The sequence below is a fragment of the Sander vitreus genome, chromosome 10 (assembly GCF_031162955.1).
Source record: "Sander vitreus isolate 19-12246 chromosome 10, sanVit1, whole genome shotgun sequence".
NCBI classification, from domain to species: Eukaryota; Metazoa; Chordata; class Actinopteri; order Perciformes; family Percidae; genus Sander; species Sander vitreus.
The window spans coordinates 14,628,874-14,645,700 of NC_135864.1; the positions used below are offsets into that span (position 1 = coordinate 14,628,874).

The window sequence follows — 16,827 nt, forward strand, 5'->3', positions numbered from 1 at the left end:
CTGTAGACACTTAGAGCTCAGAAGGCAGATGTTACAACTTTAATTAGACCTCCTTCTGTCTACTTAGTGTCTTAGTCACACAAGGAAATCATCCCTCTATTGTGGATGAACTCATTACAGCCGGCTTACAGCACGCTTAAACAGAAGGATTGGGAATTTCTGCGACAGATCTAGTTGAAAATTAATCTTTTGGAAACTGTTTTCAAAAAGAGTTGGCTGCTTTTCTGGTTTAAGAATTTAATTTTGGTTCCTTTGTCAGCCACAGATGTGATTTTAAGGAATTTCATAGCGTCATTTCTTTCTAAGGCTCCTTCAAATATATCTGAAGGCATTCCAGTCTGCATCTTTAGCCAAAGGCTCAGGTCCTCAGCTCCTCGTTTCTGTGGCTCTCAGAGTGCTGGGTTCATTTTAGAGTGAGAGGTTTAATCAGACTGGTGGGGAAAAGGAAGGAGAGTCATCTTTCTTGTCAGATTCAGCTCTGCGCTCCGCTGGCTTCCAAGAGAAGAGAGATTTTCCATTGTCCTCACTTCAGCGTGGGTTTTTGTTTTGTTCTTTATCCGTCTTCTTCTTTTCGCTGCCTTTCTGTCACCCCTCTCATGTTTATCCCATTTTCTCCTCCATCTTGCTACTTCCCCCTCTTTTGTTTTTGTTCCCTGTGGGTGTGGTTGAAGGTCATTCTGCACACTGGCTCACTTTCAGAGAGGAGAGAGCGAGGCAGGAAAAAGGACAGGCAGAGAACAGCAGAGGAGGGCGAGGGGCAGCCAGGCGGGCAGGCTGTCCACAGTACTGTGCAGTCATCACTTTTTGCTTCAGACATGATTGGGGAAGTTTGGAAGGACACATGGGGTTGAAGACTGTCCCAAGAATGCTATAGGCATCAACACTGAGTCATGCTCCACATCAGACCTGGGGCTGACCTCCACAAACATGGCAAAATGGAGTACTCAATCCCTTCACCTTCCTGCTCTTGGCCCTTTCTCTCGGTGTCATCTCAGAGTGTGTCGGGCATGAGTTAAGAGCACTGATTTAGCATTGCACTTCTGCAGCATTGTCCATCTCATAATGTACAGTACAAAAACATCAATACAACAGTAGCTGAAATATCGTTCTTTTTTTATTCCACACATTATTCTTCCTCGTGAACGTAACTTGACCACCAGCAGTCTGAGATTTGGGTGTGTGCAGTTTATCAGATTTTGCGCTACTCCCTCTGTAGCCATAAAAGTCTTTATACAACTTTGTTCACATATGCGGTAATCCTCCCCGGGACCTGCAAACAGACTTTGATGTGTAAAATCGGTGGAGTTCCCTTTTGAATGACACCTTTTTAGTGTGCAAAATTCACTATTATCTGCTATCAGTTGTTGTTGCAAGTCTGACTTTATTCCAACCCCTAACTCGCTTTCTTTGTGTGTCTCTCCTTCCACTTGTCAGCGTGTCTTGTGATTTTTCAGACATTTCCAGTGTGGAGCCTCAGCTGCCTGCAGTTCAGGCTCCTGTATTTCTGCTGCAGCCTCCACACGTGATTAATCATGTGAAGTGGCAAAAAGCACAACACTGTCAAGACTGTGTGGAGAATCTAATGGAGTTGAAAATGGGATGTTTTGTCGTGATGCAATCCATTTTGTTCCACCCTTCGCCTGCTTGCTTTCACCATGCCCCCCAAATTTTGCTTCTTGTGCCAGCCATAAAAAGTAAAGGCTGCCTCTATTTTAAGCTCCAGACAGCGAAAACAATGCTCAGAAGTTTTGACTTGTTTTGGTTGTTATAAAGATGAGGCCCCGAATTAGGTTCACTCCGTCAGTTCTACACTCATGCTTGTGTGAGCAATGCTCCTTTTATATATTGGCCTCTGCACAGTTCATTGGAGATGGGGGCGGGGGGTGAAAATCTTTTCATTTTCCACTTTTAGGACTAATCTACTGATTCCAGGGTGGAAAATCAAGTAAAATGCATGTCCAGCATGAACTCAATTTATGTTTTGCTGTGTGCATCTGTGTCTGTTAGACCTAAACTGACCTGCTGTTCAGCCTCTGTTACCCACGTCTGCAGCTGAGGGGTTCAACATGAAACCTAATCAGCTGTATGATGCTACTATGGGGCTGAATGTGATAAAATGCCAACAGCGAAGCAGATTAAATGAACAAGGTAATGAAGGTAATGAATGAGAGTGTTTCACACTGAGGAGTTTAATTAACCTCGCCTCCCACCAGCCCTTTTCCACTGGAACACCTGCGTCACCGTATCGCAGTCCTCCGCTGTGTCGATTGCCCGGGGCAATTTATCAGGTGGCCTTGTGTGCCAGGGGCAGTTAATCCTGCCTCCTGCCCCAAGGTCTTATCCTGCATTTGTGTCCTTTATCTCTATGTTTGCCACGCTTCCATAAGCACAATACTTTCTCTTGACCTACTCACCTTCTCTTTCTCATCTCCCTCCATCTCTTCCTCTCTCTCCTCCTCCTCCTCCACTCCCTTTCTTTTCCTCTCCCTTATTTCTTTTCCCCCCCCTGTTCTATCAGATGCAGAGACACCTGCAACCACACACAGTGAATGAACACTTCCTCACCGTCAGCAGTCCCTGGCAGCTTAATATGCACACATATCCACCCTTAAACTGATAGTCTTGTCATATTGAAATCAGCCTGAAATATTCATACATAGACCTACACACACACACACACACACACTTACCCATATTCATGAGGACCTCCTGCGGCCTTTCGCTTTACTTGTCTCCTCTCCCGTTGTTTACCATGGTTAAACAAACCCTTTCTCATTGTTCAGATATTGACCACGACGATCACTGGCCACATTCTGACCACTTTAATACATCTCAGCTGTCTCTCTCTTTTCCCATTCCTGTCTCTCCTCTCCGCCCCTCCATCCACACACACACACCATCCTGCCACACCAGTGCTACATCTTGTTAAAAAGAGTTAGTGAAGCTGAAAGGCCAATCACATTAACACAGAAGGAGTGTCAAAAAAGACTGCAGAGAATATGTTGGATGGGTCAAATCAAATGGACACTTCCCAGATTTTAATTGCAAATGCCTAATTGCTCCCATAATTATGAGTAATAAGACTCTGCCGGGCTGATCTTGAATGGGTCATATAGCAATTACTCACCACAGTCGCAGCTGGATTTGACGCAAGAAATATCTTCTTAGATTAGCGTTTAATCACGGTGCCCAGGATCTCAAAAGTCTTTGAAGATGTGCAGCTGAATGTCCTCGCCCACAGCCGGCGTGGAAGGCCCCGCCTCGGGTGATGGGCTGCAGCCATTTTATACTGGAGAGTGCCCGGCTCTAATCAGTCATGGTGAAAGAGAGAGGATTTTTCCAGCAGCTCGGACTCGAGGATGATTAGATGCTCCGATGAGGTGAGGGGGGGTTAGCGATTTGGCCGGGGCATGAATGTTCCAGTTCTTTCTATCTGATAAATGTCATGCGAAGTTGGAGGAGCCATCATCGAACCTTGCTTTCATGGCACGCAAGCCCTCTGCCACATTTAAAGACTGTGATTGCAATTTGTTGGTAGCCCGAGGCCAATATAAAACTTCCTCACGCTGCCATCTTCAGAGGATCAGATGCCTGGACTCCTGTGGTACAGCTTAATTAAAATATGACTACTTGTCTCTGGTGCTTACTTAGTTGTATGCAGAGCTCAAGGGCAAACTGTCTGCCTCCCCCAAGTGGGTCGTGTCTTATATTTGCCACTTAAGCCTTTTTTTTATTTTTTTTTATTTGTTCAAGCCCTTTTTTAGAGGAACTATCTTGTCAGGGAGGCCGTTCGAATTCTTTGCCTCTGTCTATCTTTAGAGCAGTCGCTCCCCTGTCTGCATAATGTCTCGCCGTCCGTGCTTAAGCACATTTTAGAAGCATCAGGCATTATCTCCGGCTGGTCTGGAAGGCTCTTTCATGGCTTTGTGTGGCATGAAAGGGCCATCTGAGTCGGTGGGAGGGATTATTATCCGACATGGGCTGAACAGAAGGAAAGGAATGGGAGCTGAATGTGTGAGGCAGAGCCCGAGGGTTTGCTTTGACTCATACGCAACATCACAGCCTTTATACTAATCCATATTTAATTAGACTTTCCTTCAGTGCTCCCTCGCCGTTTGTTTACCCTTGCTATGTTGTTTTATGGGAGGCAGAGGGAGGGAAGGGCATGGGTAGAAGGTTGACATGGGATTACTATTAATAAGCATGGGTGGGGAGGGAAGGTAGAGTCTAGTGAGGGCTCCGGGGACGTAGCTGCATTTCATTTCATTAGTAGCATATTGTAATTCAAATAGCACCAATCAGCTCTGAAACCATAACATGTCTCGACTTGTCTGATGTGTTTGAAATTTCAATCAGTTTTTTTTGTGATTGTGTTAGCGGATCTGTGTTAGCATAGTAACTCCAGTGAGTAATGAGGAGCGTTTTAGACCCAAAGGAAGTGATAGGGTCGTGCAGATCAACAGCTGATTAGCATTCATCAGGTGCTTTTGAAGCCTTTTAGCAGAGATGATGTTCAGAGAACTTTCTGCTCTGTTAAATTTAAATGAATGTCTTCCCCGTGCTGTCATTGGAGAATGTCTCAGGATGACTGACTTTTCATCAGATCCTTTAATAGAAACTGAGGGCTCTGCTCTGTCATGGAGCAATAGAAGCTTGCGAGTCCATTAAACTGAATAAAACTCTTTTCTTCCCCTCATTTATGAAATGAACATTTCAATCAGTGTGTTGCCTTTGGGAAGGATGGCGGATGAAGGTCGGTATAAATCCGGCAGTAATAATTAGATTCTTTATTAGTCTTTGCCTCTGAATTCAGCTCCAAAGAGGAATGGTGCAAAGGAGCAGCATTGGTCGAGTGTTGACTTAATGTCACCCATCCATTTTGCTTTCGCTCTGGTTGGCCTTGCAGGAGCTGGAAAATGGGAGGCTCATTCATCACTGGGTTTCTCTGGCTCTGGGCACCAACATGCATTCAGTCATAGCTCGAGCAACACACACACACACACACACACACACACACACACACACACACACACACACACACACACTGTGTGGAACAACAGAGAGGCTGCAAACACACACACACACACACACTGTGTGGAACAACAGAGAGGCTGCAAACACACACACACACACACACTGTGTGGAACAACAGAGAGGCTGCACACAAACAAACACACACACAAACACTGTGTGGAATAACAGAGGCTACACACACACACACACACACACACACAAGCATCTCCGTGTGAATATAACAATTACTAGTGTAAAGTGTGAAAATGTCTTTTTCAAAATATTACAAATAAACACACACACCTGTCAGATATATTTATTTACCGCCACACGCCCGCTCCCTGAACCACTCATGTCTGCAAATATAGTCAGACCTGGAGGTTGTGTGATTGATTGACTGACTGACAGCAGCCCAGGCATCTGTATTCTGGTAGCACAGTGTGACACGAGTGACGTTCAGCTCAATGGTTGTGGCTCTTCGCATACATTTTAAAGCGATCCTCCATCGTTTTCTCATGATTATTTCCCTTTTTTTCTCAGAGAGGAATCCCCATTGGGCAGTTCTGCAAGGACTTCAATGAGAAAACCAAGGAGCTGAAGGAGGGAATCCCTCTCCCGATCAAGATCCATGTGAAGGTGTGTCTGTAAGGCTCGTTGTCGGTCTCTCTAACCCATCCCTGACCGTTTACACTTAGCACCCCTCCCTCCCACGATTGTGGTTAATTCCTCTAGCTGCATAACATTACCAGAGCACTTTCATTATTCATACTCTTCTACTGAAGTAAGCCTTTCCATTTGCATTCATTAATGAAGCAATACCCAGAGGAACTTGGAGTCAAGGAGCATTAAGTGCATGCAAGAAACGTGAATTACTCAGAAAAGAGGTGTTATGAGCTTGTAGATTTTATTTTACACAACCACACATTGTGTGACTCGTCACGCCCCCCCCCCATCCCACCTCTTTGTGTGCTGTTTCAAATAAGGAGTTGCGTCCTTGTTGTAATGAGGTTTGTGATGGAAGGAATAAATGTGTGTTGTAATGAGGTTTGTGATGGAGGGAGGGGAAGCCTAATCCTTTAAAAGGCGTGAATTTATTTTGATATACAATATGCAGCAACGGCTCTGCCATCACACGTGGGACCTCGCTGCTGCCCACCATTGCCATCTGCTGGTGGTTTGTAGTGTTTGTTCTGTGTACTGTGTGTGATGTTTAATGTGTGCATGATGCAACATGTTTCAGCCTCTGAGATGTATGTTTCTCACATTTCAACTTTCACCTCTGGCTTGTCAGTAGCTTTGAGCACCTCTCACAGTGCCTTTCATCATTCTTTGAAGGAACAGTTTGACATTTCTTGGCAAACAGTTGCAGTGACCTCCTGGTGTTTTGTTGTCACATAGGTTGCCAGGCAACAATTTATGTATGTGGACGGCCAAAACAAAGATAAGATAGACAACAAGATAGCGCGAGCTAATTAATGAGTTTTAGAGGTACTGGTAGGCTTATTTTTTTATTTAACTTTGGACAGCTGTTTCCGGTCTTTATGCTATGCTAAACACATCTTATCTAACTCTCAGCATGAAAGCTCCCATAACGTTCCTACACTATTATTCTCCTTCTCGCTCCGTCTTTGTATTTTTCAGTTTGCCTGTCAGACGCTATAATGTAGGTGGAAACAACAGCGACACATCAGACCTTAACAACCAATAGCTTTTCCATAGAGGGAGAAAAATTCTTGTCTTTGTCGAAAGGTCACTGCTGTTAGATAACACGACTCTGATGACAGATCACCTGCTCTGTGGTATCTTCTCAGCTCAGCCTACAGTTTATTGTCCTGTTTGTTTTTGTATTTTTTTGTGTTGACGTCTCAGATAACATGATCCAAAGCATCTTTCCTCAGATGATTTATTGATTGGATCTGTACGTCACGTTTTAGTAAATAAAGGTCAGAGAAGGAATCTGAATTAAAAGGAAAGGGTCAGAATAACTCATTGAGGCTGAAGAGATTATTTTAATTTTTTTCCTTAGGGGAGGATAGAAAGGGCGAGCGAATGAGGCAGGAGAGCAGATGTGCAGCACACAGTTGAACATGCAGGGGGGGAGAGTGGGGGGTAAATAAAGTAAACACCTCATGTAAATGGGTTAGATTACTTCAATGTTTATGTTGTTCTGTATGTGTTAACATTACTGTATTTCATCCTCTTTAAAGCTGCAGCATTGTCAATGACCTCTCCTCAGATCTGCGGAGCTTTACAGCCTCTTTCATATTATGGTATATTACGTTGTTTTTTTGCATGACTGTGCCGTATTATAGGTTTATAGTGGCTTGCTCTACTGTCAAGACAAAATATGCTGTAATTTTGTAAAAACAGAATTATAAGTGTTACAATTTTGTTACAAATTGTTGTGTACCATGGTGTTTAACCCTGTTAAAAGGAGTTAGTTGCGGGTGATTAACAGTAAAAAATGAGCCTGGCGCATTTACAGAAATGTTGATTAATGTGCCTTGTCCTAATAAAATACATCTTATAAAGAATATGTCAGTTTTGTGTTCCCAGTTTATTGGGCATAGATTTAAATTATAGTCTCGGACAGTCACAAAAAAAATTACAAAATGATAAATGACTTTGTTGTTTAGAGGTGGCACAGTAACCAAACATCTAATATTCTTACTGATTGTTGTAGTATAATTGTTTCTGTTACAATAACTATTGCAATGAACCCAAAGTAATTAGGTTCAAGATATGAAATGAAAAAATAATGGAAGCACTACTTTAATCTCAAAAGGATAAAGAAAAAGCATGTATCCTGATTCACGGATAGCGTCAATACTGTAGACAAGAAAGGGAATGATTTCCTCCAAAATCTCAATGCACTGCTTCATTGAAGCCTTTGAAGAAGACCAGCGAGCGGTCGATACGTGTTTGTGTTAGCTTTAATCATGGAGTCTTATTATTATAAAGGCTTCTTAACTTTTTGCAGTTTAACGAAGCACTGTGCTTTGACTTTTTAGGAGGAATTCACTCTCGTGAATAGTAGGTCCAAGCTACAGTACGTTAATACTTCGGTTTTGAATTTCAATTAGAAAATGTTTCAAAACCGTATTGGGGACACAGAAAAAAAAATGATGACTCATGCTGCTTCTACTCAGTTTTATTAATTTAAGTTATCAAGAGTCATAAAGGAAGATACTGTTTTTTTGGTCAGAGCTATAGCTACCATTGAGGACACCAAGGACACATTTTCAGTATAGATTCTGGGAATAATGAGGTTTTATTACTTTAGGAGAAGTTTAAATCCTACAATTACACAGAAAGGACAAATAGTTGGTTTTGAAGGCTTTTTACATTCAACTTTGGGGGTTTATGGGCAAAAAAATGATTTAATCCATTTATTAAATTAAAATCCAATATATGAATGTAGTATTTCTCCACAATTTCTCCAGTTATATTCCTGGCAGCCTTTAGTTAACTGTAACCAGTCACCTCAGGCCTGTCAAACTGTGTATTTCTCCGCATGATGAATGCATGGGGCGAGTGAGAGCGATAAGTAGCATTTAAAGAGGTTTTTTTGCCTTTCCAAAACAAAACAAAATGTGCAGAAATCATGGATCATTGTGTTTGTCTTTTCTAACATTAGCTGCAATCGTTAGCATGTCTGGCTAACTAGCCTACAGCTTTACTTCAGGGCTGAGGCGCATTTCACATGACATTATTTTGTGGGGTTACAGGTTAAAAAATAAAAGCCCCATTCATGACCAGGACTGTTATATTTTCCCACTGTCTGGAAGCTAACATTCATCCAGGTTATCAGAGTTTATGGTAATTTTAGCAGCTCTGTGCTGCTCTTAATAGGATTAAAGTAAGTTTAACCAGCCAGCGTTAACCAAGAAAGCACTACGTTTACCAAACACAAGCTGCAGTCAAAGAGGGGTATGTAAAAATGTACAGTTTGATGTTACGTTATTCGTCATTATTCTTATAATATAGGACTAACTAGGTCTATACTGTAATACAAGAACAATGCTGTTTATTAAATGTTAGGTCTTATACATCAGTCATCAATTACTATGAATTTTGATGGGTTGGAACACGGTGACTTATTGGGACTTTGTCTTATTCACCGTGTCCCCCAGAGTTGGATAAGTCCATACATACCCTTCTCATCTCCGTGCGTGTCGTAAGTCTGTCTGACACCCCCACTGCTAGCCTAGCTTAGCACAGATCCTGGAAGCTTAGCACAGATCCTGGAGGTAACCGGCTCCATCTAGCCTACTGCTCCCAATAAGTGACAAAATAAGGCCAACATTTTCCTATTTACAAGTTGTGATTTGTATAGTCACAGCGTGTACAAATAACGTCACATGAGACGCAGCCATCTTCTAACCGTATACATACTGGGAACTATATTCTCAGAAGGTGAAACCTGCTACTTCTGCTACTTGGGTGGAGTGATTTGCTAGCGACACCTTAGAAGCCCCATGGTGAGGAGCAGAGAGTAACATCGGTGCTTTTCAGATATGGGTGCTAATCAGTCCGCCCAAGTAGCAGTGCTTCGCCTTCTGAGAATAGTTCCCAGTATGTATACGGTTAGAAGATGGCTGCGTCTCATGTGACCTTGTTATTTGTACACGCTGTGACTATACAAATCACAACATGTAAATAGGAAAATGTTGGTGTTATTTTGTCACTTATTGGGAGCAGTAGGCTAGATGGAGCCGGTTACCTCTAGGATCTGTGTTGAACTAGGCTAGCGGTGGGGGCGTCAGACAGTTACGACACGCACGGAGATGAGAAGGCTATGTATGGACTTATCTAACTCTGGGGGTTACGGTGAATAAGCTAAAGTCTCAATAACAGCACGTTCCTTCAATCTGCCAACATTGTCATTGTAAACTGCATATGTGTTGAGCAGAACAGAAAGTTTGACAGGGGTAGCAACAGTAACTAAGGGAGGTGGGGCTTAGTGAACAGTCAAATTGAATGAATAAATAAATTAATGAATGAATAAATAAATGTGAACAAAAGAACAATTTATAGATATCTGAATCCTAGCTACAGCCTGTTTCTGGCCCACATTTGATCAGAGGTTTTAATTTAGATTCTTCTGTCTCCTCAGCCCGACAGAACCTATGACCTGAAGATTGGCCAGCCCACAGTGTCTTACTTTCTCAAGCAAGCAGCCGGCATTGCGAAAGGGGCCAGCAAGACAGGTGAGATGTGCTGCTGCACTGATGTATCTGCTCTCACTGCCATCTGCACCCGCTGAGCCCATCCTGTAACGGACACACGTCTCTCCCTGGGCTCGGTTTTTAGCTTTGCTGTGATTGATGTTATATTCATGACATGCGGGGGAACTGCAGCAGAGGAAGGAAGCAGCAAAGGTGGCGTGTTAAGAAAAGAGAACTATGGATTTCCAACTTTTATGCTCCAAGCTATCTCCAACCTTGTTTCAGCAGTTGACTCGTAATACCACCTCTACACTGTCTCCAACACACACACACACACACACACACACACACACACACACACCCCACTTTGTCCTCTTTGGTGCCAAACTGTATTTTGTACAGTTATTGAATTTTTTTGAATTTAGTTTTTTTCTTCTTAATTTACACCCTAAACTCTATTTGTGTGTGTGTGAAGGCCACGAGACAGCGGGGATGGTGTCGGTGAGAGCGGTGTATGAGATTGCCCAGGTGAAAGCAGAGGACGAGTGCTTCAAAATGAGGAACTCCTCCCTTGAGACCGTCGTCAAAAGCATCATCGGCTCGGCTCGTTCACTGGGCATCAAGATCGTCAGCGAGTAAGTCTCGATTCTGCGCTCGGTGCACTTTTTATATTATTATTGTATTGACCTGAGATGCCATGAACCCACCTGTGTGCACGCAAGCAATGCTGTCAGAAGCTAGTCCTGTCCTGGACTTGTTTGTCGGTCTAAGTAGATTGTTATTATCATTTTGTATTAAGTTCTTTAAATGAACAAATAAAATGAACAAAGAAACACAGAAGATACGTAAAACGTCACACATTTTCCTGCAGAGTTACAAGGCAGCAGCAGGTGGCGTCCTCTGAAGATGCTGCTATGCCTCCTAACGGCCACTAGAGGTCAGATAAGATAATAGTGAAGTGACCACAGTGGCCACAATAACATGAACACCTACAGTAGCTTCAGTATATAATCAAATTCAATAAAATGGCCCTGCAGCAATAACTGTTGTAGAGTCAAAGGGCTCAGACAGAAATTGTGATGTCCCCATCACATTTATCTGTTCATGCTCTTGATCCCGTTCTGAGTCCTTTGTAGGGGTCGGTATGGAGCGCTCAAATCTACTCGAGGATCTATGACACACACCCGAGACCCCTTACAATACAATGGGACCCTACCTCTTTATGAGGAACCGAGTGGACCCGGGAAGAACCTCTAGTCCTTTTAATATTGAGCATCTTTCCAGACAGAGTCCTATTCAATATTTATCTTTGTAATATTTACGTTGATTTTTTTCCAATGTAATACAGCTTCATAGTGCTTATTTAGGTTAGAGTAAGCAAATAAAGTACAAAATGAATGTCAGTGTTATGAGCATTCTCGTAATCCAAACAATGTAATAAAGCTTTGACAACTTAGGCTGGGGGTGGGTGTTTAGGGTTTTAAAATGTGGTGGGTGCAAGGTATGAGGAGGGCCCTATTTATGTGTCTGTGCCCAGGGGCCCAGGGTCATCATTTCTCCATGAAAATAATTAATTGGACAGCTAATGTTTCTATTAATCTTTGCAGGTCCTATACAGTACCTTACCCATACTAATACATCATATTATACAATATCTTCTTTACTTGTACTGCACCAGTGTACCTTGAACAATCTGGAATTATTCAGTGTATATTTAGATTTGTTTATGGTGCAAGTTTAGTTTTTGTTTTATAGACTTATACAAGTTGTTATTCAAACGTCACAGTTTGATTGACGTGCTTCGATGCACATGTTGCATAATGTCCTGTTAGTATAAACCTGTTAAGTATGTTGACTTTTTTGATATGTACATACTGCAAAAACTTGTACTAAGACCCTGACAGTATATACTGTATACAATCAGTATGCAGTTTGGATTTGGGTTGACTAAGATGAATGCTATAAGCTTCACAAAGATTGCACATCTTGCTTTTATATCAGAATTCTTTAGATTTTACAGAAACTCCCCCCACTCCTCCTCCAACTTACTTGCGTACCCTTGAGGGGCTTTGCATCTTAACACCCACCTGTGTTTTCATTCCGATATTTATCATGCATTACGTGCACAGCATGAGCTGTGTTACAGTATTCATGCACAATCACAATCCCTCAACCTGCCGCATCTATTTCTTCTTCACATAATGATATTGTACTTTTCCCAGAATCCCTTTCCCCTACTTAAAGCTCAACATGTCTTGCAGCTGCAGTGCATTATGATTTATTGAGAGTACTGTCAGTGAAGAAATTGGTATCTCTGGCTCTTTTACAATGGATTTCTCCCTGGATGGTTGTTGAACACTGCTGCACTGTGCTGAGTCCAGAGAGAAGAGCGTGGTAGTTAATATTGCAGATAGCTGAAGGAACAAGTAGAAATGTCCGTTATTCAATATCACCATCTCCAACTAAATATAATTTACCTTCCCTCTCTCTCTCTCTTCCTCCTTTCTCCTCTTCAGTCTCTCAGCTGATGAGTACAAACTCTTCTTGGAGCAGAGGGAGGAGAAGTTGAAAACTGATGCAGCAGCAGCCGCAGCCGCCGCAGCTGAAGCTTTGACAAGCAAAAAGAAATGAAGACCTGCAACATTTTTAATTTTAACCCCCGCATTCCTATTTGTATTGACTCCATACATAAACCACAGTCATACAAAAACACTGTTAATGTTGTCTGTCAGTTAATAAACAGTTAGTTTGTAATTTCTTTTCTTCTGTGTCCTTATTCACGTCTGATATTTAGATTCATTACAGCAAATTGCTTCTGGTTTCAGTATTTAAGAATGATTTAAAAGATTTAATATCTAATCATTTTAACAACAAAAACATCCACTCAAATATTGAAAATATTTATGACCCCGAGTGTTTTATTTCCGCTGAGTCGAGCTAATGAAACTGTAATTGCTCTATTTTGGAAAGATTTGTATGTTTAGTCTCTTTGATGTTATTATCTATTATTAACACTTCTCGGAGCGGTTTGGCTTCTTGTCAGGTTGTGCAGATGGTTTCTTGTACATTTCATACACCTTATCAACTTAACTTTTTGTTTTGCACAAATAAAGAGTTTGGTTTCATGTACCACCAAACCAATGCTGAAACAATTCATTAACCAACAACTATTATGAAGTCATTTATCCACCAAAGTAGCAAGCGTGAACTGGTTATAGCCTGTCAAATGTGAGGATTTGCTGTTTTTTTTTTTAACATTGTAGGTTTTGACTGTTGGTCAGACAAAACAAGCAATTTGGAGATGTCACTTTGCACTCTGGGATCTTTGGTTGGCCATTTTTCAATATTTTGTGATATTTAAAGTAATAATCGCAAAGATTTTTATTCATAAATGTTAAGTCACTATCCATCGCCGAATGATGTAACACAATGGTGATTGAGCCTAGGGCCCACTGACGCTCTTGCATTTGCTGTTGAGACTTTCAACAATCACTGCTTATAGCTATAGGTGGCACCAAAGAGAATGAAACAGAGCTCTTCAAGATTGTAACAAAATTGTAAAACAAATAATTGACTGACTGAAAATATTCATTCGTTGCAGCCCTAAATAGAACATCACACTATTTTATGTGTTTTCCTGCATTTGCCATGTATCAATATATTAATATCAGAAAATATTTTTATTAAAGGTTAGATTCAATTTTTTCAAATCTGTCTTAAAACAATACTCACATGCCCATACATACATTCAAAGTGTTATTGTTCGCTGTAATTGTTCCTTCATGCCATACTGGCTGTGAAGATAATCCTTCCTAAGGTGATTTCAATGTCAGTCTTTTTTTTTTTTAAGATTATTTTTTGGGCTTTTCCCTTTATTAGAAAGTGGATAGATATGAAAGGGAGAGAGAGATGGGAAATGACATGCAGCAGGTCAGATTTGAACCCTGCGCCGCTGCAGGACTCAGCCAACATGAGGCGAACGCTCTTACTGGGTGAGTTAGAGGCTGCCGCTCAATGTCACAGTCTTCATTCTGTGCGAACTTCTAAAGTTCAGCTGACTCAGGGAATCATCCAGCATCAAAGGCTGGGGTGGCTGTGGCTCAGGAGGTAGACGTCGTCTATTAATCCGAAGTTTAGTGGTCCCCCTCCTAACTCATCTTGTGTGAACGTGTATTTGTATAAATTACAAATTTATTACAAAGATAAAAGCACAAATGTCCATCTTTGTGTTACTATTCCTTCTTCTGAGAAAATAGGACATGGACAGGAGGAACAATATCACCAACCAATAACAGTGTGCATGTGAGTATTGTTTTGTCAGATTAAAAATGTGAACCTATCCTTTACTCTAATGATCTCTGCCATATCCTCCAGCCCTACATGGACTTTACCCTTATGTAAGCTTTTAATAGTGTTATTTATCACAACTGTAATAATATTTGGTCCAGCAAGCATGAAGTATAAAAATATGTCCTCACCCCTGCCCTCTTCATAACCTTTTCCTAACATGGCCTCTTGCACAACACACACTATGCTCCTCTCTGGTGCAGTACTTGTCTTTGCCATAAGATGGCAGCATTCAGCTGAGCACACTTCCTCCACTGCACCTCCATCTTCACTCCATCACAGACACTGCAGCAGCAGCTAGTGATGGAACAAAATGTTTGCTTGCAAAAAAACAGTGTAATGTTTAAAGCTTTGCCTCCGTTAAATGTAATACATTCTGTATTATCTGTTATGTGGCACAGGTGATGAGATCTGGCAGAAAATTATCCATAAAACACATCTTCTATATTTTCTATTTTTGTTTTATCTATCATGATGTAGAGAATTATGTTATATTATATATTATATTAATCTATTTTTTCCCTTTGATTTTAATTATGTTCACCTCTCCATCCTGTGGCTACATAGCATCAGATTGTCCCACATCCCTCTTTACTGTACCTCTAATTTTAGCCTCCTCTCACTCCTTCTCTGTCTCCCCTCTCTCCCCAGCCCTCCCCTCTCTGATCCTTCTGAATGGAGGCTGAGAATAGACGAGAGGCTCTTTCAGTCAGAGCTCTTGAGCAGGAATGCCTATATATGGAGTCTTACACCACTGCGTGCGCTAATAGAGTCACAGGTACATCAAGTGAATGTGGGCTACTGTGATTTGTAAAGAGGGGTGGCTGGGGGGGGGTCACATGCCTACTATTATGTGTGTGTGCATCATCATAAGTGGGAGGCTCACTGTGTGTGCCTGTGTGCACATGCTCGCACGCAAAAACCTCGATGCCAAGAGTGCGTCAGTCTGAGTCAGATAGTGTCTCATTCTGTCTCGTCATGTGTGTGCGTCAGTGCTGTTGCTGAGCGAACCGAGGAAGAAATGGAGGAGAGTGTATGGGAGGGCGGAAAAGAGGCAGGGATGGTGGGATGATGATGATGAGGATGATGAGGCTGAGGGAGAAACAAGGGGCTTGACTATGACGACACAAATGCATCAGCTGCATTAAGTGCACTTTTAATATAAATGCATTTGTATGACAATCAAATACACTTATAAGCAACACAATAGAACACTGGTCCACAATGTCCATTCTGCAGGAAGTAAGATGTCTAGAATATATTCCATCTTATGCAATAAAAATCTCTTTCTTATATACACAGACCAATATTGTTCAACTGTACAAATGTACAAATGTGTACAACCTTTCTGAAAAGAACATATGCCTATATCCACAGACATAATGCATATGTAATAACAGCTTTTTCAAATATCACACATACAATACAGTAATTTTACACATGTATATTAACTTAGCCTTTAATAGCTAGAACGTAGGAATCAATCCTTTACTTGACCGTAGACAACTCTACGTGAGCATGTCGACACCATGGGAATAGTACCATTCTCAACCCGTGTCGCTTGGTAACTGAATAGAAATAGCACCCCATCCCTATTTTCATTTTTTTAAAACAAAACTTTTGTAATCTAACCCCTCTCAAAAAAGAAGAATCGCTCATTCACATAGTCAATTGTGCCTCACTACACCGCACTCCAGTGGAGCAACGATGTAAATGTCCATGTTGAATGGACATGATAAAGAGTTCAGAGTTCAGCAGGTCAGGGCCGTTTCAGGCACACAGGAGCCGCTATAAGCTGCCAGCATTGCAAATATTGATGCTGCAACAATATCCAGCCGACTGCCGTCAGGTCAGCAGGGACCTGAAGAGCCCACATTCAGAGTCTAATGTACAATACAACGTAGCAGTGGATTTGTGGCATGATCAGAGCTCCGGCAAACTTCCAGACAATTTCTTGTTTGGTGTTATATCTCGTAAAGCAATGGACGTCTTCAACATTCTTGAGATCTTCACATGCCAGGATCTCTTCATGTTTCCTTTTTTGTTTGCACATCACATTGATACACAAGATTTTAGATGGAGAGATAAATATGAAATGTTAAAGGTTTAAAGCTGCAAACTCAAAGCTCAAAGTATCTCTGGTTAAAAGTGAATTACTATTTTTGAGTTTTGATGTTGCCTTTAAGGCAAGAGTGCTATCGAATCAGAGCGGTACTGGCTCTGAAGACCGGATAGAAGAGCTATTGGCAGGAACTTATTTGGATGTACTGATAGTGGTCATCCTAAGGATGTAAAATAT

The 16,827-nt window shown here is 41.6% G+C and overlaps 1 protein-coding gene across 1 annotated transcript in view; it reads left to right on the top strand.

Moving 5' to 3' along the window:
• The window catches only part of mrpl11 (mitochondrial ribosomal protein L11), a 36,731-nt gene extending 23,796 nt beyond the window's left edge, over positions 1 to 12,935 (top strand). The window contains exons 3-6 of the mRNA XM_078260423.1: positions 5,554 to 5,649; positions 10,130 to 10,223; positions 10,657 to 10,816; positions 12,698 to 12,935. Of these exons, the coding sequence (XP_078116549.1) occupies positions 5,554 to 5,649; positions 10,130 to 10,223; positions 10,657 to 10,816; positions 12,698 to 12,812 (465 nt within the window). The 3' untranslated portion in view covers positions 12,813 to 12,935. The remainder of the gene's footprint in view (positions 1 to 5,553; positions 5,650 to 10,129; positions 10,224 to 10,656; positions 10,817 to 12,697) is intronic.
• Positions 12,936 to 16,827: the final 3,892 nt, after the last annotated feature.